The sequence below is a fragment of the Megachile rotundata genome, chromosome 3 (assembly GCF_050947335.1).
Source record: "Megachile rotundata isolate GNS110a chromosome 3, iyMegRotu1, whole genome shotgun sequence".
Taxonomy (NCBI): Eukaryota; Metazoa; Arthropoda; class Insecta; order Hymenoptera; family Megachilidae; genus Megachile; species Megachile rotundata.
Window position 1 is genome coordinate 9671465 of NC_134985.1, and position 23867 is coordinate 9695331.

Genomic DNA, 23867 nt, shown 5'->3' on the forward strand with positions numbered 1-23867 from the left:
AATTTTAGTTTTTCGTAGTTCCGCCGCTCGCCGCTAGATGGCGCCACCTGTACCGTTTTGGACCGAATTCGACAAAAATTGATTTCCTGGCTTTATTAGGCATCAAAACGCATCAAACCCTAATAGAAATTTGTTTCTAAATGTCTCAGGAACCATACTGCGTCGTCAAAGTGCCGAAATATTGCACTTTTCATATGCAGTAGAATTGACATATGCGGCTCATGTACGTATCGCAATGCTGATACAAAATAATTAATTACTCATTACCCGAACATTATTTATGAACTTTCATGATTGAAACATGTAAATAATGCATTACTGACCATTCTTTAATCATAAAAGTTCATAAACTGTGCTCAGAAAGTGAGTAATCAAACAGACCTAGTAATCTCCTATATTCCATCATATTATTCCCATTATGTATATTAATAAATAATCATTTTGCAACATATCTGCAAGATTTAAGTTAAGAAAAATTAATAAATTTAAATAATTACAACAATAAATTTGTTAATAAACTACCAAAAAATATAAAATTATAAAAAGTATGACGTTAGAATAGTTATACAGCAACCAATGAGAGTGGCTGCACGCTATTGGTGGATTACATGATGTCTGATTGGCTACTGTACACTAGCAATCACTCTTGCACTTCGATTTGATCTATTGGTCGATTACGTGATATCTAATTGGCTACTGTAAACTACCAATCGCACTTACACTTGAAGAGGTCGCCGCTGCTCAGTTTTGTTTTGGAAGTCGAGGAGGTCGGATCGGCCCTGTCAACACTTACCGGTACGAGTCAAGGGTTTACTTTACCGATATTGTGCTTGTCCCTGTATTACCTACTGTGCTTTAATAAGTGTTTAGTGTGTTTTAATAAATATTTTTTAATAAATATGCGGGTGTATTAACAAATTTTATGGTGTGATTCTACAAGTGTCAGTGACTTAACCAGTATGTTACCTGCATGCATATACGGATATATTAGTGTACCTAATGTGTTATTACTAGTGTTTAATGTGCTTTAATAATTATTTTTTATTAATTATGGGGGTGTATTAATAAAATTTATGGTGTGGTTCTACAACTATCAGTGACTTTACTAGTGTGTTTCCTTAAGTGATTGTGCATGTGTATACGGATTTATTACTGTGTTTTATGGTGCGGTTATTTGAATGTTTTATTAATTTTTTACTGTTTTAATGTATTTTGTGGAATGATTATTTAAGTGCTTTTACAAACTGTTATTGGGTGTTGGTGTACTTTATGCAATGATTATTTAAGTGTTTTGGCATAGTGTTACTGGTGCTTTAGTGTACTTTATGCAATGATTATTTAAGTGTTTTGACATATTGTTACTGGTGCTTTAGTGTATTATGTGGAATGATTATTTAAGTGTTTTGACATATTGTTACTGGTGTTTTAATATATTTTATGGAGTGGTTATTTAAATGTTTTAACAAATTGCTACTGGTGTTTTAATATATTTTATGGAGTGGTTATTTAAATGTTTTAACAAATTGCTACTGGTGTTTTAACGTGTATTATGGAATGGTTACTTAAATATTTTAATAAATTGTTACTGGTGTTTTAGTGTGTATTATGGAGTGGTTATTTAAATGTTTTGGAATACTTGCACTGGTGTTTTAATGTGTTTTACCATGTAGTTATCTATGTGTTTCGGTATAAATTTGCAAATGTTTTAACCTGTGCCATACAATAATTATTCAAGTGCATTGACATATTTTTTCGAATATTTCACTGAGTGACTATACGTTTTGATATATATTTGCAAATTTATTACTGGTTTTTGTAATGTAGCACTGCATGCATGCTTAACTTGTTTATTAACTGTTTGCGTTTCAAAAATGTATACGTTACTCGAAATGCAAATTGATTGACAGTTACTAAATTGTTGTCCTGCTATGATTACAGGTTACGCTGCCAATCCAATGGACAAACTGCCAAATCCAAACGTTGCCAAAGCAGTCCAAATCTTTGATGCTTTACCGGTAAAGCGATCGCAGTGGCGCAAGTCAGCGATCGGTGAGTCGCATGCTTTATGGTTCCTCCGGTTCCCATCATGTCGTAGGACGAATGGTCCGAAGCGACACGGGAACTGGTTGTATTTTATATTTTTGAGCGAGCATAGTGACCACGACTATACGATCGTGCAAAATTCGTACAAATTGTTTATTATATTTATTAGATCAGGTCAGGGTTTTCTTGTACATCGCGTTTTAACTTAACTTCTTTACGAATCAAATTAAAATTAGTATATTGAAGTCGGATGACCCTCCGATTTCGTGCTAGTTTACTTTTAGAGTCACTTTCAATTTTATTTTCACTTTCAATTGTATCGCGAACTCTTTTTGAATACACATATGTACAAGAAAGTTTCGCGAAAAACAGATTTCGATATCAAAGTTATTTGTGAATGTTTGAGTCATTTAGAAATTTACTTTGATATCATAAATCTGTTAAGAATGAAACTACCGATATACTTAGATTTTTGCAAAGTGATCTTCCATTTTCCATTTTGAAAGTTTTTTAAAGTTAGAGTGAATTTTTGCTGGAAGACACTTTATTAGCATGTTTCTAATCATGTCTTTTAGCTCAGGATTTTCAGCACACATGAAGAAAACTGGTAGGTCAAAATACATGTGGCCGTGTTCATTTTTATGCTCTATACTCATGCGCGTGCTTAGATGCTACTCGCATGGGTTAGGGCAGGTGGACACGGTTTAGTTTTAAGATGTTTTGGCGATCGACAAATTGACAGTGAATTATCGACACAAGTTACACGTGTATGTGTGTGGTTAGGTCGTGGACCTTGTGTCGATTTTAAACTATAGATTTATTATAAAAATTTTTCAAAATTTTATTTATGCATACAAATGCCAGTAGAGTCATTTTCAAGTTATATTTGTGCATACAAAATTTAAGTCGAGTCATTTGAAAATGCATACAAAATGCAAGTAGAGTCATTTCAAAGTTATACAAATTGATTAAGTTAGAAAATTGTATGAGTAGTTAAAATTATTACATGTACATATTGCATTGAATATTCGAAAGAGTATGAAAATGAAATATGTTAAGTTCACTGTCGATTGTCGATCGATTTCAGCAAAAAAGGTATGAACTTAGAGTGTGAATGTAGTATTGAACTCGGGTGTCGGAGACGTCCCGGGACGTACTCCCTAGGATTAGGCTTATTTGCACCCGGGTGGTATGTGTGAGAACCGTGGAGTGAGTTTTTGTGAGAGTGGACTTTGCAATTTTTTAAATATAGCGATAGGCAGGCAGGTAGTTTACTTCTGGTGTGAATGAGTTAGTTTTAAGTAGGTAGGGCCAGAGCAAGCTTTCGCGTTTCTCTATCCTCCTCTCTCACACGTGAGATGCTTGCATCTGGGGGGTTCACGAAAAATCGAGAAGAGAAAAATATTAAATACGAATTTATTTAATATTCTCTTGAACTCGATTGTTCGTTCAGGTCAGGCCTTTTAGTTTGTAAGTCGCAGTCGGGTTCTAGATCCGACTGCAAAAATGAAGTATACAGTGAAGTGAAGTGCAGTGAAATAAAATATTCTGCTCGGATATTCTTTTACGGACAGCGCATTCTGAGAATCGCTGGTCGTATTTTTAATTTCGAGTCATTTTATTCATTTTTACAAAAGTAGAGAATTTTATTTTACAAGAATTGTTACATAAAATTTTGATTTGGTTGTCGATCAAAGCAAGTGGATAGTGGTCATTTTTATTTCGATAAAAGTGACTGCACTCTGTTTGTGGAGAGCGATAGCGAAATCGAGAATTTATGTAATTGCAAAGAATATCCGAGTTACCGTAAAAATTCGCGAGTGATTTTTGTGAGGCTATGCCGAAGAGAGAAGAGGCTATATGCCGAAAGGCCCCGGCAAAAATTGCCAAAGAAGAGGGGAACTATTAATGAATGTCCATCCTAAGATCTTAGGATGGACAGTCATTCTGTCACTATGCTCGCTATTATTTTCTTGTATTTTACATGTGTTTTTTTGAACGATACGAAAAGTATCGGCATGATTTGCTCGAATTTTCACGAGCATAGTCACTCGCGATTTTTCTATCCCTTCGCGATTCGAAATTTTTATGCCCACCCTATTAAAGTCCGAGATTAGAGATTTTTATATAATTTTGCGATTAAATTTTGAGATTAGAGATTTTTATATAATTTTGCGATTAAATTTTGAGATTAGAGATTTGCATATCCTTTCGCGATTCGAGATTTTTAGACTTTCGCGATTAAATTTCGAGATTAGAGATTTTTGTGTCCCTTTGCAATTGTATTACGAAATTAGAGACTTTGTATCCCTTCGCGATTCGAGATTTCTATACCCTCGCGATCGTATTACGAAATTAGAGATTTATCCCTCCGCAATTTTATTACGAAATTAGAGATTTTTATATCCCTTCGCGATTATATTTTGAGATACGCGATTTGTATGTCCCTTCGCGATTTTAATTTCTCCGAATTTTATGTGCTAATTATTTTTCTCTGTTTCAGGAATTGATTTTATAAAAATTTTTGTATTGTTCGTTGATTTTAAATTCGTAATTTTTATTGTGTTTTCTGCTTCTGAATAGGTTCGTTTCACTTCTTCTCGTACAATATTCTATGTTAATAAACTTTTTTATGTTTCAGATTTTAATTCTTGGTAAGCTATATTCTCTGCTCTGAAATTTCTTTGTTAATCAATTTTTGTCTGTTTCAGAATTTGATTTTTGGTAAGTTCTTAAACTGATCTAAATTTTCTATATTAATAAATTTTTGTGAGTTTCAGAATTTAATTCTTGGTAAGTTGTTCTCTCTTCTTAAATTTCTGTGCTAATAAATTTTTAACTGTTTTAGTGTTTCTTCTTTCGTAAGTTATGTTGTCTCCTCAAATCCGCAATTTTCATTGCGTTTTGTTTTTTGAAATTCTTGTATGAAATAAAGAAAAATTTTCCTCCTCCTCCCACAATTTTCTGTGTTAATAGAATTTTGTCTGTTTCAGATTTTTATTTTACGTAAGTAATAAAATAATTTATATTTGCCTTAATCAAATTTTGCCTGTTTCAGAATTTCATTTTTGGTAAATTCTGTTCAATGCATTAGTTTTTTAATTCCGAGCTTGTGGGAGGAAGGGTGGGCTCGGGCGCAGGTTTTTCGTCACGATATGTGGCGAAAAGCTTGCGCAAATTGTAAGTGCCTTTTGTTCTAACTTGCACTCATCTTTACAATTTTTTAACTTGTTATATATTAGATTGTTACAAATTAGATTGTTACGTATTAGATTGTAGTAATAGCCTATCACTATTATTGTCAATTGTTTGAAACTTAAAAGAAAGTTCTTCCAACTTTCTTTTTTAACACTTTTCTTTACAAAGTTTTACATTACACGAGTGCAATTTTAGAACAAAAGGCACATTTAGGGATTTTGTATTGTAGTATGCGTGAGTGTGTGAAAATGTGAGTATATGATGCAGGACCTATTTAGTTTAAGAGTTTTTCTGATTCTAAATGATTTTTTTTTTTATTTCGAAGATTTCAGGTCTTCGTTCTATTTTAGTTCTTGATTGGAAGTTTTCAAGTCTTCTCTGTTTGATTCCTTGCTTGGAAGTTTTCAAGTCTTCTCTATTTTGTTTCTTGCTTCGAAGTTTTCAAGTCTTTTCTATTTTGTCTCTTACTTCGAAGTTTTCAAGTCTTTTCTCTATTTTAATTCTTGCTCCGAAGTTTTCAAGACTCTTCGTTATTTTATTTCATCTACTGTATTTTTGGTGATTTCAATTTTTCCAAAGTTGTGTTTCGGATAATGATAGATTTCATTCCTTGTCTTTCAATTTTCTGTCTTTAACTGCATTTGTCTGTTTCAGGCTTTAATTTTATGTAAGTAATTTTTAATATTTCTTTTTTGTCTTAATTGCTTCTGTCTGTTTCAGGTTTTAATTTTATGTAAGTAATTTTTAATGTTCCATTTTTGTCTTAATTTATTTTTGTATGTTTCAGGTTTTAATTTTATGTAAGTAATTTTTAATGTTCCATTTTTGTCTTAATTTATTTTTGTCTGTTTCAGGTTTTAATTTTATGTAAGTAATTTTTAATATTTCATATTTGTGTTAATTACTTTTTGTCTGTTTCAGGTTTTAATTTTATGTAAGTAATTTTTAATATTTCATATTTGTCTTAATTACTTTTTGTCTGTTTCAGGTTTTAATTTTATGTAATTTTTAATGTTCCATTTTTGTCTTAATTACTTTTTGTCTGTTTCAGGTTTTAATTTTATGTAATTTTTAATTTTCCATTTTTGTCTTAATTACTTTTTGTCTGTTTCAGGTTTTAATTTTATGTAAGTAATTTTTAATATTTCATATTTGTCTTAATTACTTTTTGTCTGTTTCAGGTTTTAATTTTATGTAATTTTTAATGTTCCATTTTTGTCTTAATTACTTTTTGTCTGTTTCAGGTTTTAATTTTATGTAATTTTTAATGCTTCATTTTAGTCTTAATTATTTTTGTATGTTACAGGTTTTTGTTTTAAGTAAGTAAGTGAATTTTTCTTATGTGTCTAATTACTATTGTCTGTTTCAGATTTTTATTTTAAGTAAGTAATTTATTTTCTGTTTAAATAAATATTTGTCTGTTTGAGATTTTAATTTTATGCGAGTAATTATTAATGCTTCATGTTTGTCTAATTATTTTTGTATGTTACAGATTTATATTTTATGTAAGTAAGTTTTAATGATTTAAACGTCTTAATTATTTTTGTATGTTACAGGTTTTTGTTTTAAGTAAGTAAGTGAATTTTTCTTATGTGTCTAATTACTATTGTCTGTTTCAGATTTTTATTTTAAGTAAGTAATTTATTTTCTGTCTTAATAAATATTTGTCTGCCTCAGATTTTTATTTCAAGTAAGTAATTTTTAATGTTTCGTGTTTGCCTAATTATCTTTATATGTTACAGGTATAAATTTTATGTAAGTAATTTTTAATGGTTCATATTTTTCTTAATTTTAAGAGTATTATTTATTATTAGTTATTTGCATGTATTAGTCATTTGCATGTATTAGTTATTTAATTTGCATGTTTCCCTCGAGTCGACTCGAATTTTTCCCCTTTTTCCTATCTATTTTTCCGCATCCTGTTTCTGATCTTTACAGATCAGAAGACATCCTTTGAAGACTTCGTGGGATCATCGAAGGATCCGTGCGTTAGTTTTAAGTCGATTAAGTTTTAAGTTAGTTTTAAGTGTATGCTTGTGGGCAGGGAGGGGGGGTCCATGTAAGTGCCTCTTCTTCTAAATTGCACTCATCTTTACAATTCTCAAACTTTACACGCGTTAGCTTGTAGTATACTCGGTTATTTTTTGTCAATCGTTCCGAACCCAAGTGGATCATTGGGGGTTCATAGCGCTGTGAATACGTGGCAGAGGTGAGCTGCAAGTGCTGGTGTAGCGCCAGGGACACATCTCTGCGGGGCCGATCGATCGATGTACCATCTCGATTTGCCGCCTCACGGCAGGGGTCTCCTCTCTGCGGTTAGCCTTGCTTCAAACGCAAGCGGGGAGAAATGGGAGACCCTCCGCGGATGTGTCACTCGTTCTTGCCAGTACTTTCGGTTCATCTCTGTCCCGTGGTTCACGTAAGTCACTATGGACTACCCTTTGACCCATGGACGGCGAGGTTCACTTGGCGAAAAATACTGTTCCCCTTTTTCGCAGAAAGTTCTTCCAACTTTCTTTTGTTTTAGTAGAAGATTCTTCTAACTTCTTTGCTTCTAATAGAAAGTTCTTCTAACTTTCTTCCCCTTTGCTTTTTGAATACGTCATAGATTATTTGAGTGCAATCTTAGAAAAAGAGGTACCGTGCGGCGTTTATTTGGGATCCCAAAAAATTAGTATTATGTTAATGTACGTGCGTGTGTGTGTATGTGTGTGATACAAGCTCTTTGCTCGATTGTGGTAAAGAACTTGTATATGCGAGCATATGAGCTAAGTAGAGTCAAAACTCATTTATCCTTCTGATAAATGATGTTGCATTTGGAGGGTGGATGGGATTTGGAGTTAGGGTGGGTCACTATCGTAGTCACCTCCACGTGGTGTGACCTGGTAATCGATGTCGTTTTCTAAATATATTTCACGAAATTATCTGTAGAAAACGACATCGAGCTGAGAGCTACGATTATAACTTGTCAATTTCATATCTAAGTTACAATAATTCCGAGCTGTGGGAGGAAGGGTGGGCTCGGGCGCAGGTTTTTCGTCACAACACGTGGCGAAAAACTTGCGCAAATTGTGCCTTTTGTTCTAATTTGCACTCATCTCAACAGTTTTTTAACTTGTTACATGTTAGATTATTACAAATTAGATTGTTACATATTAGATTGTATTAATAGCCTATCATTTTTATTGTCAATTGCTCGAAACTTTAAAGAAAGTTCTTCCAACTTTCTTCTTTTACTCTTTTCTTTACTTACTTTTACATTATACGAGTGCAATTTTAGAACAAAAGGCACATTTAGGGCTTTAATTTTATGTAAGTGTTTTCAATGTTCCATATTTGTCTTAATCATTTTTGTATATTTCAGGTTTTAATTTTATGTAAGCAACTTATTCATATATGTCTTAATTGTATTTTTCTGTTTCAGGTTTTTAGCGAGTCGATTCGAGGTTTATTTAATTTTTATTCTGAAAATGTTAATATAAATTTAAATGTCAGCATGAATTATTGATACACCTATTTATTCTATAGGTAATAGGTCATCATTGAAGACGTCAATCATCGAGGGATCATCGTGGCATCATCGTGGGATCATCGAGGGATGCGTGCGTTTGTTTTAAGCTAATTTTACGCGTGCGTTCGTTCTAAGCTAATTTTATGCGTGCGTTAATTCTAAGTTAAGTGTGCTCGTGGGCAGGGCGGGTGGGTCCTTGTAAGTGCCTCTCATTCTAAATTGTACTCATCTTCTCAGTCCTCCAACTTTGTACGCGTTAGCTTGTAGTGTACCCCGTTATTTTTTGTCAATTGGTCCGAACCCAAATGGATCATTGGGGGTTCATAGCGCTGTGAATTCGCGGCAGAGGTGAGCTGCAAGTGCTGGTGTAGCGCCAGGGACACATCTCTGCGGGGCCGATCGATTGATGTTCCGTCTCGATCGGGTGCCTCACGGCAGGGTTTCCTCTCTGCAGTAAGACTTACTTTAAACGTAAGCGGGGAGAAACGGGAAACCCTCCGCGGATGTGTCACTCGTTCTTGCCAGTACTTTCGGTTCATCTCTGTTCCGTGGTTCACGTAAGTCACTATGGACCACCCTTTGACCCATGGAAGGCGAGGTTCACTTGGCGAAAAATACTGTCCTCCTTTTCGCAGAAAGTTCTTCTAACTTTCTTTCCTTTTTGACAGAATGTTCTTCTAACTTTCGTTAGCTTGTAGTATATCCCCTTATTTTTTGTCAATCGTTCTGCGCCCAAGTGGATCATGGGGGGTTCATAGCGCTGTGAATACGCGGTAGAGGTGAGCTGTAAGTGCCGGTGTAGCGCGAGTGATATTCTTTGCCCGGCGGGGCGGATCGGGGTTGGCACCTCTCATACTCTGATGTGCCTCCCCGACCCGCCGCCATTCTGCCAAGGGGCATCACGGTCTGGGTATCCTCTCTGTAGTAAGACGCGAGAGCGCTGGGGGAAATGGGAACCCTCCGCCAACTGGGGTGTATCACTCGTTCTTGCCAAAGGTATCTTCGGTTCATCTTTGCCGTCGTGGTTCACGTAAGCCATTATGGACTACCCTTTGACCCATGGAAAGCGAGGTTCACTTGGCGAAAAATACGGTTCCCCTTTTTCACAGAAAGTTCTTCTAACTTTCTTTTTTGCCCCTTTGCTTTTTTACTTCATCATAGATTATAAGAGTGCAAGCTTAGAAGTAGAGGTACCCTGCGGCGTTTAGAATAAGTTAAGCGTATGCGTAGGATCCTATGCAATTTGTATTAAGTTAATGTATGTGCGTGTGTGTGTGTGATACAAGCTCTTTACTGGATTGTGGTAAAGAACTTGTACATGCGAGCGTATGAGCTGAGTAGAGTTAAAACTCATTTATCCTTCTGATAAATGAGGTTTGCATTTGGTGGGAGGAAGGGATTTGGAGTTAGGGTGGGTCGCTATCGTAGCCACCTCCACGTGGTGTGACCTGGTAATTGGTATAGTTCTTTGAAGGCTTTAAAAAATCTTCAGAGAACTATACCGAGCTAAGAGCTACGATTAGAATTTAATTTAGAATTAGAATTTAGAATTTAAGAGCTACGATTGTAATTTTACTTATAATATATGTATACAGGGTGTCCCGCAATTAGTGTAGGACCCGAAAAGGGGTGGTAGGTGGGGCGATTCCGAACAACTTTTTCCTTTGCCAAAATATTGGTTGAGGCTCCATTTTCGAGTTATTAGCAAAAAACACTGACCAATGAGAGCGCGCATAGACCGGGTGCGCGAAAGCGTGAGCAAAAGCTTCGAAATATGACGGCCGATCGTCGTCGTGAACAAATGTATCGATACTGTCGGTATAACGTCGGTATAACGTCGGAATAACGTCGGTATAATAGAAAGCTGTTACAGGAAAGTTACATTAAATAATGAATAAAAAAATCTGGATTATTGTTGAATTATCATTTATTCATGAATAAGAAATAACAAAATTAGTCTCTACTCACGTAATCAAAGTAAATCGAATTTATTCGATACGCTTATTCGTTATGGCAAAGAAATAATGGATAAAATATGGAAAATTATTTTCGTTCGATATTGTGATGATGAAAAAGAACAAATTCTCATTTTTAAAAAATTAAATAACTTTTCTATTCAACAAATAAAAATTTGAATTGAATAATTAATAAATTTAAATGTAACTCACCCATTGAACCGCAAATAATCACGATGAAAATGCATCTCTGTCACTGGGCCAATCCACCGATCCCTACTGTTCTCATAAATAATAGAAACTCTGAAAAAACTCTCAAGAAACTTCACTGTCACCCTTCATTATTAGTTTTCATTATCACTTTTTTCTGTCATTTTTCACTAATTTTCACTAATTTTCACTGTGAGTTCAACACATAAATATGACGAATGAAAACACATAAACAAATATTCATAAATAATTTAAACTATATTATCTTGAAAGCAAGAAAACAGAATTTTTTATTAAAAAACAACTATACATTTTATTTCAACACGTATATTTCGACAATAAACGATGACTGTCGATCGACGCCGCAGTCGTTCAACAGATCATCGTTGCATAGCAACCGTTCGCGACGTATGCCTCGCGATCGAGAACGAAACCGCGATCCGTGGCCATTCTAACAATGTCTTCTAATAAAATACAATATAATATCGATTCCTCAATTCGGATACCTTATAATGAGAATATAGCGTATCGTTAAACATACATATCTATGAATAATCGTTCACGCGTTTTTATTCGGTCCGTTTACCGGTTGTGCTTATGTTGTACAATTATTAGAAAGAGACAGTGAAATAAATTGAGAGTTCATTGACCCTGCCAGGATATCAGCTGTTAATGCTCTGATCGGTGGATCTACCCGGTGACACAAATATTTTTTATCGAAGCTAGTTTTTTCATGAATCAATGGGTAAGTTTTATTTAAGTTGTTTCCGTATTTTTAAAATTATACGTACGCAGCAATTGATTCATTTCACTTCAATGAGGTACTGCATTAGATATTTTATTCCAATTTTATCCCATTTCGTAGGGAAGGTACTCATTCGTTTTGAAACGTGAATTTATTCATTTGCTTCATTAGAATAATCGACAGAATGAATTTTCGTGAATTTATTCTTTTTCCTTTTTGAAGGCTTAAAATAAATACAAGATACTTGGTCTGGGTAAACAACAACTAATTGGTTTATCTCCCATTCACGAATTACGAAGAACTTAATATTATTCTTAACTTCTTAATTCATTATTCAATTTACCTAATAGCTTCCTGTTATACCGACGTTATACCGACGATATACCGACGTTATACCGACGTTATACCGACGGTATCAATACGTTTGTTCACGACGACGATCGGCCGTCATATTCGAAGCTGTCGCTCACGCTTTCGCGCGCCCAGTCTATGCACGCTCTCATTGGTCAGTGTTTTTTGCTAATAACTCGAAAATGGAGCCTCAACCAATATTTTGGCAAAGGAAAAAGTTGTTCAGAATCGCCCCACCTACCACCCCTTTTCGGGTCCTACACTAATTGCGGGACACCCTGTATGTAGTTGTATTGATTTATACAGTCATATATATAACTAACCTAACCCAGTCTAATGTAATCTAACCCAACCTATACATTCATAGTTTACAATGCAATTATAAGAATTTTTGAAAAATTATTTGGGCTCATTAAGGTGCCCTCATCAGTCACCACTGCGTGTACCGGCTAGGTACGGCATTGGCAGCAAGCTGTGACATCAGCTGACGTATGCGCATAAAGCTCTCGCGTGAGATAAAATCTCACGACTGTCCAACACTGCTTCAGAGGTCTCTTACGGCGAAAATAGTGAACTACGTTTAATTCTGTAGTCACTGAATACACGTTGGTTGTTTATGTTTCTTTAATAAAATTTGTTTGTTTGTATACAATGAAAATTATATAATTCTTTTAATTATATGTGTTGTAAAACGTTATTCAGTATGTCTGTAGATTTAATGAATATTGATGGAAATATAAAACGTGTACAGAAGGAAACTTTAACGCCATACAAAGTTGCAACTGTCATTTTAATTAAAGAATATTGTAATGAAACAACAAAAGGTATTTTTATTTTTGACATTTCTAAATGTTACAGTGCTGTAATATAATATTTGTAATTCTCTACAATCAACAACATGTGAAAACCAATATACTATTAATAATAATGTAATTTTTTTATAGCAATTGTTGAAAGACGTGACTTTTGTTTAGCTGCATTAAAATTGATTCAAGTAAGTGTTAGTCATTATTATAGTTATTTATATATATAATTTTGATTTCAACAAGTATAATATTTCTTTTTTCAGTCACCAGATATGGAGTTTAATGCATTATTGAATATATTATACTCTTCTGAATATATTTTGCATCGTTTTGCTCATCAGTTGGAGGTGCAATTAAATGTGTTGAAAGGAAAAGGAGTCGAAGGACTATTAGATCTATTTGATAGTGTTGGACGTCTGATGAAACCAACTTTAGATCATTCTCTTTCTTTGCCTGCGCTGAATAAAAATTCTGTTCTGGGATTATATATAAGGAGGGTTATTATTTTTTTTGAGAAATTACCTTTTGATCAAGTAGTTGCACTCTATGAAGCTTTAAAAAAATATTTAGAAAGAAGAACTAATACTTCCGAAAGTTCTGGTATTTGTATGGGTTCTAAACTAGATGATTCTTATTCGAATGAGTATGTTATTTTTTTTGTACAAGTTTTATTTGTATTTTCTTTATTTAAATTACAATATGTTATATCATCAACAGAATTAAAACAACTTGGGGTGGAAGGCAGGCAGAATTACTTGTTGCACAACAAGCGCATGCACTGCAGACAGATGAACACAAAGCAATGCCCCCTGCAGAGCTACAAGTTCTTGTACGAGAACTTTTAAGTTGCAGTCCTTATTATGCTGAAGCTGTGAGTACTGTGTGGTAAGAGTATTTTTCTGTTTACATGTAAGTGTAAACAAAAATGTCTTTATATTATTTATTTCTTAATTGTTTCAGCATTATTTAAGTTACTTAAATTGCTTAAGAGTTAACGAATATTGTGGGGCTGTAGATAGTCTATATCATTGTTTCGATAGATTAGCTGCTATGGAAAATCGTTCTGCACCTGAAGATAGGCCTCGTATCTTTAGATATGCAGCTTTAAATTTAGCGGTTCTACATGCTCAATTTAATCATAAGTATGTTCTAATACAAACTTTCAAGTTGATTACTAAATCGATTTTGTGTTAATGTTTTTTTTCTTTTAAAAGAGAAGTAGCACAAGCTGCTTTAAAAGAAGCTATCATGATGGCACAAGAAGCTGGTGATAATGTATGTTTACAATTAGCTCATGCTTGGATGTACTATTTAACTACTAGGCAAAAGTAAGTTTTGAAATTACTTAATAAGTACTGATACGTATTAATCATCATATCATTGATGTATTTTTAGAGGGCCTCTTATAGAAAGATCCGTCGGTAAAGCGAGTATGTTAGGAATAACTCATACAACTGGATTAGGTCTTATTGCATACGCACATAACTCTGCTTTAGAAGCTAAGAATCCATCGCAGGTGTTTGAGGTATAAGTCTACATAAATGTAATTGTTACAATTTTAGAAATATTATGTTTATTTAATATTTAACGATAATTAAACTTTTAATCGCAGACTTTGACAAAATCTGACGTTTTGAATTGTCAACATTCCATGATAGATTTAATGTCAATGACGTATGCTGAAAAATGTGCATTATGGGCGTATTATGGTAAGACCGAGATGTCTTCAATTTGCGCGCAACTGTTACTTTTACATAATACAGGGGATAAAAAACAACACATGTTCAATGGACCATCTACGTGTCAGGCTGTTGTTAACGTTGCAAATATTTTAGTAGAATTTGGTGAATATTCTTTGGTTGACATTGTACTTGCTCATGCTAAAGAAAGGTTTCCTAATGAACCTTGTAATAAGGTATTATTGACAAATATAATTTTTATCTTAATTAAATAAATGTATGTGACATGTTTATAACATTTCCTATGACTACTTCATAGATATGGATGTTGAGCGAGCAACTTTATATATTCACACAATCAGTGAGACAAGAAAAATGGAGTGAAGCTGAAGCAATAGCATCAAATATATCAAGTTTAGATTCATTGGAATGTAAATTTAGGTATAGTAATATTTATTTTAAAATGACACGTGAATACTCTTTATTTACATAAATTTTACATGGAAAACAATTTTCAGGTTGGCAGAAGTTTATTTAGGCAAAGGAGACTATCCCAAAGGTTTAGAGTGCATTGACAGTATCGAGAAGGATGAACAAATTATACCTCAAAATAGAATACGAGCTATGATTCTTTCAAGTCAGTTAATGTGTGCATCTGTTTCACCAGAGAATAGAATTGCAGGAGCAAATTCTCTAGTGCTTCTTAATACAGCCTTAGAATTGGCTGTAAAAAACCATTTATCTTATTACGAAGCATTAATTAAAATGCATCTTGCAAATATTCAGGTAATAAATTTAATTAATTTCTAATACCGTTATATTAATAATTATTGATTCCATTAATATTTCAGTTAATAATGAATATGCCGACCTTAGCATTAAATTTAGTGGAGGAAGTAATTACTCAAATCTTAGCTCATGGAGGATATTATGATCAAGGTAGAGCGTTTGTTTTATATGCGAAATGTTTAGTTGCTACCGCTCCTGCAAGCGATAAAGCACGAAAAGAAGTGATTTTAAAAGCAATTAAAATACTTTCTAAAGCGAAAGATTATTTTACAAAAGTCGAAGCATTTGGAAGACTTCGAACGACATTGTGTTTAGAATCTCTATTATGCCACGAGATTGATCTCAAAACTGAACGAAACCAATGTGCTTTTGAATTTCGTCAGCTCGACCAACAACTACTTACAAAACTGGATAATTTGTCTTTGTATTAAAAGAATAAGCATAAATAAAAGGTACATGGAATTGAAGTATCTTTTTTGTATTTATAAATAAAGTATTTACTTCTTAATTTTTATTCTGTTTATGTATTTATATTAATTTTAAAACATTTATATCAACTGCTATAGTTGCCTATGATATGCATATTATGCTTCCAAAATTAATAAATTTCACAACGAATCAGATTTGTGAAAGAAATGGAACTTGAGGAAAAGCGAGGATACGAATAACGACAAGCATACAATAGAAACATTTATTTATAGAATCCGCTGCAAAGATACAACGGAAGTTTTGATAATCTAGTTTTCTACCTACTCCGATACAGGAGTTAGGTACATTCATAGAAATATAAGAGTAGAATGCACGAGCGTGTTGAAGAAATGATACAGAAATAGAAAGGAAATTATGTCCTTGTTTGATCACGTATTTTTATCTATTCCTATATTACAATCATTCACACGCTAGCATATGATTCATGCACTTTATTCTTATATAAGTATGAGTACAATTCATGCGAGTTGTTTTCATGTTTCACTTATTTCGCAACGTCATCTTGATTCTTTATGAAGATTCAACTCGCACGAATCATGTAATAAGTGCACACGAGACACAGATAGGTGAGCGACGGTACACGGAAATTGCAAGGATGAATTTTCACCAAAAAATGCGATCCTTTCTAGGAGTATTAACCCCGACAATTTCGGTGACACGTCAAAGACATTAGATGATGCTTTGTTGAGGAAAGTTTGGATGTGTATAAGTGATAGATTACATCCGGTACAACACGTCAAGAAACACGCATATAGGTTTTGAATTCTATCAGTGACGTCTTCTGTGAGCAATTTTTATCTTATTCAAGATTCTCTATATTCGAAAAAAGCATTTGTTTCCTTCACATTGTTAATTATTCTTCCTATAGTGCTAATAGTGAGACTCATTTTGCAATTACATTTTCATTTTAATCGGATATGTTTTTTATTTTCGAAAACATGTCTTTCGTTTAACGATTACAATAACTTATTTCAAATAAACCTGTAATGTTTTCTTGTTTCAAACACAGGTGCTCACTTTACAATACAACAGAGTGGGGAAGACGTACGAAGATACACAGCCGGGTTTACACACAATACTTCTTTTTTTTGATTTTTCTAGATACAGCAATGTCACGGTTTACTATATTGTCACCATCTTTTCATTTGTTCAGGCGTGCTACAACTAAATTATGCACGAATCACGCAATAAACTCAATTTCTTACAGAAAATTAGATGAAAGTTTGCAGAGTTTGTTTCTAATGGCAGATACTTTATTTTAATTCTAGATTAAATTTATTTAATAGCTTCTCTCAAACTTATTTAATTACACAGCCTCTGGCCATCTTAGCGTTTTTAATATTTTTCATTCCTTCTTAATAAATTCATAAAGATAAACTGAATTTTTGTAATAAAGCATTAAACTGAGAGTTACAAAGGCAACTGATCAATGTGACTGAAAGATCAACATATTTATAATCAATTAAGTTAACTCAAGTTATTATTTACTATTTGTATGATGTATTGTTTTGGCAGTCATGTGTTGTAGATACATTAACATATTGCAAATTTGTTTAAAACTTTTGGAATTATTAATTTTAAGAATGAAACGCCATTGTGTTTAAATTATTGCTGATCATCATTTGTAATATTATTTATAAAGCATAATTGCATCTTACTTCAATAAAAAAAGAAGAAAATCATACGCAAAATACAATCGTGTATCACTAGAACAATTACAAAATGAATGAATGTATTTATACAAAGACACGTTAAAAATAATTGTGTCTGAAACGAAGAAATTAGATGTCAAGCTACGTGTACTGTGTTCGCGATATTTTCGTTCGAGGTAGGTTTCCTTCATCTTTTCGTCTAACATTATTCTGATTGAGCATCTAAAAAGGGACAGACTTCGTAGGCGGGGCAGGTCGCACAAGAATCAAGCAACGAGAAGCCCTTTCCTCCAGAACTGTTCATCATGATTTTCCTGTCTCTGACGGGATAGCATCCGTTATCGAGAATAGGACGGCAGGGAGGTCATACAGAAGTAATTTACACGTTATACAGAAACACAACGGATTGATAGAATCAGACTTCCATGACTCTTTGCACGGAGTTGATATCCAGCGCACAACTGCCAATCGTGTCAGGGGAATCTTGGAGGTACTCTTCAGATGGTGTTACTCCTGCGGTTCTCATGTCGTCCCTTACTCGCTCCACCTGTATCAAACATCCTCTATTACCATTTACTTCTTTTTTAAAATCAGAATAATTGTACATTTGTCCAATTCAAATTTCAGAGCTGGGAAATTAAGTTCCAACCTGCCGCAAGACTCTCAACAAATTTAGACCAGCAACTTTCTTCAAGTCCAGCACGTTCCACTTGCCACTGCGAAGAAGTTCGGCGAACAATTCTGGATACTTTGAAACATCTTCGAGACCTCGTGGTGTCCTGTCAACGGAATATAATTCCCGAATGATATCATTCAAGTCCTTAGGAAGTCAATAAAAAAGTAAAGTATTTGAGTTTACAAGGTTTGCATTTCAAATGCGTTAAGATCTGAGTTTATTTAGATTAATGGAACCAGATAATTTGTTCTTTATCATAAATTCAATACTAAGAGATTCTGATCAGTATTCATGTTTTAGGTAAATGGCAAGTGTCCTGGAGTTTAAACTTGCAAACGAGTCAAAGACAAAATTTTTAAATGGACTCTTACTTGTTGATGCCATCAAAATCGCCACCGACGCCGATGTGGTCCACGCCAATTAAGTTTCTAATGTAGTAAATGTGCTCTGCGACATCTGAAACGCTGGCTTGAGAGCCACATTTCACGAAGTAATTATAAAAGGTCACCATCACTAATCCACCATTAGCAGCCTGTAAATGAAATTAGTACATTTTTATCTGCTCAAAGAGAATTACAGATTATTAAAGTATTTGTAAGAGACTTTTATAAATAAGTATTTATAAGAGACTTATAAATATTATTATACTTATAGGAGACTTTAAAATAAGTATTTATAAGAGACTTATTACAATAAGTATTCATAAGAGACTTTTTTATAAGAGACTTATAAATACTATTATACTTATAAGAGACTTTAAAATAAGTATTTATAAGAGACTTATTACAATAAGTATTTATAAGAGACTTTTTTATAAGAGACTTATAAATACTATCATACTTATAAGAGACTTTAAAATAAGTATTTATAAGAGACTTATTACAATAAGTATTCATAAGAGACTTTTTTATAAGAGACTTATAAATACTATCATACTTATAAGAGACTTTAAAATAAGTATTTATAAGAGACTTTTTTATAATATTGAATAATCAATGTATTTTTTCGTACCAGCTGCTTCAGAATATCGTCAGGAACGTTTCTCGACGAATTACAAATGGCAAAGGCGGAGGAATGAGAAAAAATGAGGGGTGCTCTGCTGACCCTTAAAGCATCCCTCATGGTAGCTCTTGCTGTGTGACTAAGGTCTATCAGCATCCCCAGCCTATTCATTTCTTGAACCACTGCTCTTCCAAACGCTGTTAGACCGCCTCCTGGAACAAACTCATCAGTTTTCTTTCTCCATCTCTGAAACATTTACCCTAAAGTAAAAATCTCTTCATGTTTACATGCTTTTTAATTAATGTATATTATTAGTATTATTAATTCTCGACATCAGCATAAGATTTTGACTTCTGTTAAAGGAAATCACGCCTACCATCTTCGTCCTCGTCTTCTACCGACGAGCTTTTTGCCCAAGGTGTGTTACAGGTGTGCGTGAGCGTGAGATATCGAACACCCAATTGATATAGCGTTCTTAAAACGGCTAAACTACTTCCTAGACTATGTCCACCCTCCACTCCGATGAGGGAAGCTATCCTCCCTCTTCCATGAGCCTCCAAGATTTCTGAAAATTTAATTTCATTAGTTCGTCCGTGCATTAGAAACATTCTAGTATATAAAAACAAGCTTTTCCTTTTATACTAAGATAACAGAACGTAAATATAATTTATAGAGAATATACAGTAAGTAATAGTTTATGAAGGTTAATGTAGAAAGTACAAAATTTGGGAACATAGTGACTTGTTTCGGCAGTTTTAAGCATTCGGAGAGTTTTATACGCACCTCTTGAAGATGCAGCAAACTGCATGTGTTGCGAATATTTTTCTATGAGCCTCTTAATGAGGTCCACCTGCTCCAGAGTCAGCTGCACCGCGTTGAGATGCTGCGACTCGCACGGCACATAAGCAGCCCAAAACTATGAAGAAAAAAAACCGTTATTCATTAGGATTATTCTTTGGTTAATTAACTGATTTTCCCAGGTGTACTACAATAATTTTTAATTATAGCACGGTGTTTCGAGCAGGTTAAAATAAATCATTGAAGGCCTCGGCGGTGTAAATACTGAGCCCAGAGGGATGTTAAACCTTTTGAACAGTTTAAGAGGACGGCAGAGTTAATAAAGTACTTTAAATAACATTTTTGAACGTAATAATTCGTAGTATATCATTTATTTAGAAAGTAATGTAAGATTGCAAAAGTTTGCTATTCAAAGTATTGAAAGTTTGGTGGAAAAAAGAACTAATTTTACTAAACTGAATTAATTATTTTTATCTTCTGTTAGTGATATATATCAGTAATTGTTGTGTAACAATTCGAGTTACATCAATCAAGATTTAATCAAAAAGAATATCAGTTTGGTTTTTGATGGAAATCTTATCAAACGCGTAAAGATATATTTATAAATATCCGGTGATTATGATTACAATTAAAGCACATTCGAATTTCAGTTGATTGTCGAAGTTTAATAAGATCGCTGTCCATTATTGCCCTCGAATTTATTACTCATTATTTCGTAGCGTACAACCGTGACAAATTTTACGAGCGTGGTTCTACGCGTATGATTTACCGTACCGCAAATAATGGTATCACGTAGCGTCTATAAATAATCCTCCGCATGAAAATTTGCTGTAATTTATGGTTGGACAGATCATTATGATACGACTTAACAAAGTGTACTTGTTATATGTTTTTCATTGATAAAACCGGGTGCTTCGATTTTATTACATCGATCGTATTTAAAATCGAATGATTTTAATGTGGAAATCTTTTCCCAAAATCGTTTCTTTGTTTATAATTTTAGAATATGTGTGCATTATACATTGATACGATTGATGTTAACATTAATAAATAATAGAGAAATGTATTAATACTATTGCAGTTTATTTATTAATACTATTATTAATATTAGCAGAAAAGAAGAAAGCAACCCTACTGAAAAAACTGCAATATTTGGAAGAGAATTTCGAATTTTCATTAAGGTTTTGTGCAACAGTGCGGATGTGTCTGATATTAAAGACAGGTCAACGGTGACACAGAAAATGTTCCTTTCTTTATAAGGGCAACACGTAATAACGCTGTACGACACTCATAATGAAACACCCGGCTATGGTGTGCAAAAACGAAACCACGAAGTCGGTTCAATATCATCAAAGTCTCCAAAGTCTGCGAACCACGGAGTAATAACTGACAATTACTTTCTGCGGTGTTGGATGCTACATTAGATTACTGTTCTAACTTATATGTACGAAAATTTGTAAATCCAAAAATCACAAAGTTTAATAATTGATTTTAACAATTTTTGTATTTCTAAATTTTAGAACACTGTAATGACAATTCTGTTCTGTATGCGAGTATATTGAAATTGATAGAATGGATCGATGTAGATACTTTAGCTGCCCTCTCTTGAATTATGTAATTTGGGAGCGATTACTGCGCTCTCTTACGTCTTTCTGCTTTTTCAAGCAACGGTTCGGTTATGTTTTGTCACACGCATCATAGAATGCAAATATTTATTGCGTTTATTCGGTTATTCTCGCTCCTGATAGAAATGAAGTTTTCCATGATTAAATTATAATTTTACCAAAGATGCTTTAACTTTGATAATCTACTTCTTTAAAATTCACAAAAAATGTAATTTCCAAATGTTTCAAATATCGCATTAGTGCGAAGAGGTCCCACGGTGCCTAAACATGGCGTTACCTTTTATTTACTTGTAATGTACTTTTGGATTTGTTAATACTCTTATAAAACGTGAAGGCAAAAAAGTGCGAATCAAAACATGTGAAAATGATCGTTCAATTGAAACGGTGCGCGAGTCAGTAGAGCGAGCCAAGGCGCTATGTAATCTACGACATTCGAAAGCCACTATAGTGGACCGTTGTACAGACAGATAGTTGCGAAAGCCACTATAGTGTCGTCTCTAAGTGGTCATGAGGCATCTGGTCCGTAGACCTACTAGTTACCTGACCACCGACCATCCCTTGACGAAGTCTGACCAAGTCGGTCTGACTCCACGCGCTCTTGCTCCATGGAGCGACCTGTCGCAGATCTTTGTCGAAGTCGAAGTCGGCCAGCTGATTATGGACAAAGTTTCGGATGTTCCAGGGTAGGTCATTGTGGCCGTCGATCAAAGGCACCTCTGAAAGAACCTGTCGCACGGTCTCCAATCTTTCCCTGGGTGATGTTAGGTGTGCGATTTCGCCATCGGCTGGTCGTGGCCCAACTTTGCCGATCCAGCTTCCAATTATCAGTATGATCACGCTCGCTGTCCAGACACCGCTCTGACCACCACACTGTAACACCATTACATTATCGGTTAATGGAAAATTGTTGGACAACATTCCTGTATACACGGAGTTTGGAAATAAGCTCTGTTAATCGAATTTGGTTAATTTTATATACTCAGACTTTCGGTAAACGATCTTTTTTTGGTACCATGACAAATTATGGGAATTATGTTAATAGTTATTCTTATGAGGTTTTCAATGATTTTCATATTGTAGATGTTGGAAATTTTGGGAAATGTTGTAATTTAGGAAATGTTGGTTTTTGAAACACTGTGAGTTTAATTTTGAAATTGGACGCATTGTTGATTTCATTGAAAATAATAAAAAGTAATAACATAAATTTTATTTAAAGAGTTTGATGATATTGCAAATTTGTAATATTTTGAGGTGGAACAAGAGATTGAATTATAAAAAGATATAATTGTTTTTCTGTACACAAAGATTGTTTGTAGAAGGAGGTTTGTTTATAAGAATAATAATTATTTAGTATTGCATAGTTGTATACTTTATTTATTATAATAAATTTGTTGTTGAATACTTGTATACTTTATTTATTATATAACATTTGTTGCTGACTATTTGTATACAGTATTTATTATACTAAATTTGTCACTCCATTCTTGCACACTTCAGAAAAAAGTGCTCTGCTTAGTTCTTAGATCTTCAGTTTATCAAACATTATATATTTTCAATTTCCTAATTATTTATAAATGCATATGCTTTAATAATGAAATTAAAATTTTATTACAGTGTTTAAAGCAATAATAATTATTGACTCTGGTATTTTATTATTATGAAAGATTTAAAAAAAAACCGCCAAAAAGTTTACTCCTGGCGCCATCTTATTAGACTAAGACGAACCAAGATGAAAACATTTACCGACTGCGAAGTGGTCACCGCACGGAGTCGGTAATTTACTTACCGAGTCGTAAAAAATGTGTAGTTTAGCCTATTTGCTGGAAAGATGGCGTCACCCGTTCAATTTTTATAAAAAAATCAATTAATATCGATTTCATTGATTAAATATGCTATATATCTATTATAATATCTATTCTAATATTGTAATTGTTTAGAATATTTTTAAAATAAATTTTATTGTGAAACTTGGAAACTTAAAGTATTCTTTAACTCGGTATAATAATTATAAAAATTTAATACTTGCTTTAACAAATTAAATAAAATACTCGTCAGTGTATTCATTTTTGATCAAAAATAGAATTAATCTCGTCCTTATTTATAGTTACACATTAATCAATAAATTGATCATATCAAACTTCACTAATTTATCACATTGAAATTGATAACATAAATTACTAGTAATATGCAGATAATTATCGTTTTATAGAATGATAATCTGATCGATTTCGTTAACCTCAATTATCGAGAAAATTCCGTTACATAAAGGCTCGTTCGATCAAAACTTCATATCCGCCTAGTAATTTCGTTATCCAAAATCTTGCTGGTCCACGAACTC

General features: G+C 33.5%; 2 protein-coding genes across 3 annotated transcripts in view; one reads left to right on the plus strand and one right to left on the minus strand.

Annotated features, from left to right (window-relative positions):
* The first annotated feature begins 12354 nt into the window (after window positions 1-12354).
* On the plus strand, window positions 12355-22971 carry ida (anaphase promoting complex subunit 5 ida). 2 transcript variants are annotated; one of them, XM_076529333.1, is made up of 16 exons: window positions 12355-12837; window positions 12958-13007; window positions 13083-13462; window positions 13537-13690; window positions 13780-13961; window positions 14034-14147; window positions 14215-14344; window positions 14432-14734; window positions 14818-14939; window positions 15017-15284; window positions 15350-15739; window positions 15854-17918; window positions 18056-18268; window positions 18405-18607; window positions 19119-19371; window positions 19469-22971. In XM_076529333.1, the coding sequence occupies exons 1-11, from the start codon at window positions 12693-12695 to the stop codon at window positions 15716-15718; spliced, it is 2217 nt and encodes a 738-aa protein (XP_076385448.1). In that variant the 5' UTR covers window positions 12355-12692; the 3' UTR covers window positions 15719-15739; window positions 15854-17918; window positions 18056-18268; window positions 18405-18607; window positions 19119-19371; window positions 19469-22971. The 2 variants fall into 2 exon arrangements, with proteins under 2 accessions (XP_076385448.1, XP_076385447.1); XM_076529332.1 differs by having other exon boundaries at window positions 19119-19481.
* Window positions 15965-23867, minus strand: part of LOC100881827 (dipeptidase 1) — a 194241-nt gene continuing 186338 nt past the window's right edge. The window contains exons 2-8 of the mRNA XM_076529334.1: window positions 22070-22399; window positions 19890-20022; window positions 19483-19671; window positions 19116-19318; window positions 18476-18636; window positions 18078-18207; window positions 15965-17975 (exon numbers count right to left, since the gene is read on the minus strand). Coding sequence (XP_076385449.1) covers window positions 17844-17975; window positions 18078-18207; window positions 18476-18636; window positions 19116-19318; window positions 19483-19671; window positions 19890-20022; window positions 22070-22399 — 1278 coding nt within the window. The 3' untranslated portion in view covers window positions 15965-17843. The remainder of the gene's footprint in view (window positions 17976-18077; window positions 18208-18475; window positions 18637-19115; window positions 19319-19482; window positions 19672-19889; window positions 20023-22069; window positions 22400-23867) is intronic.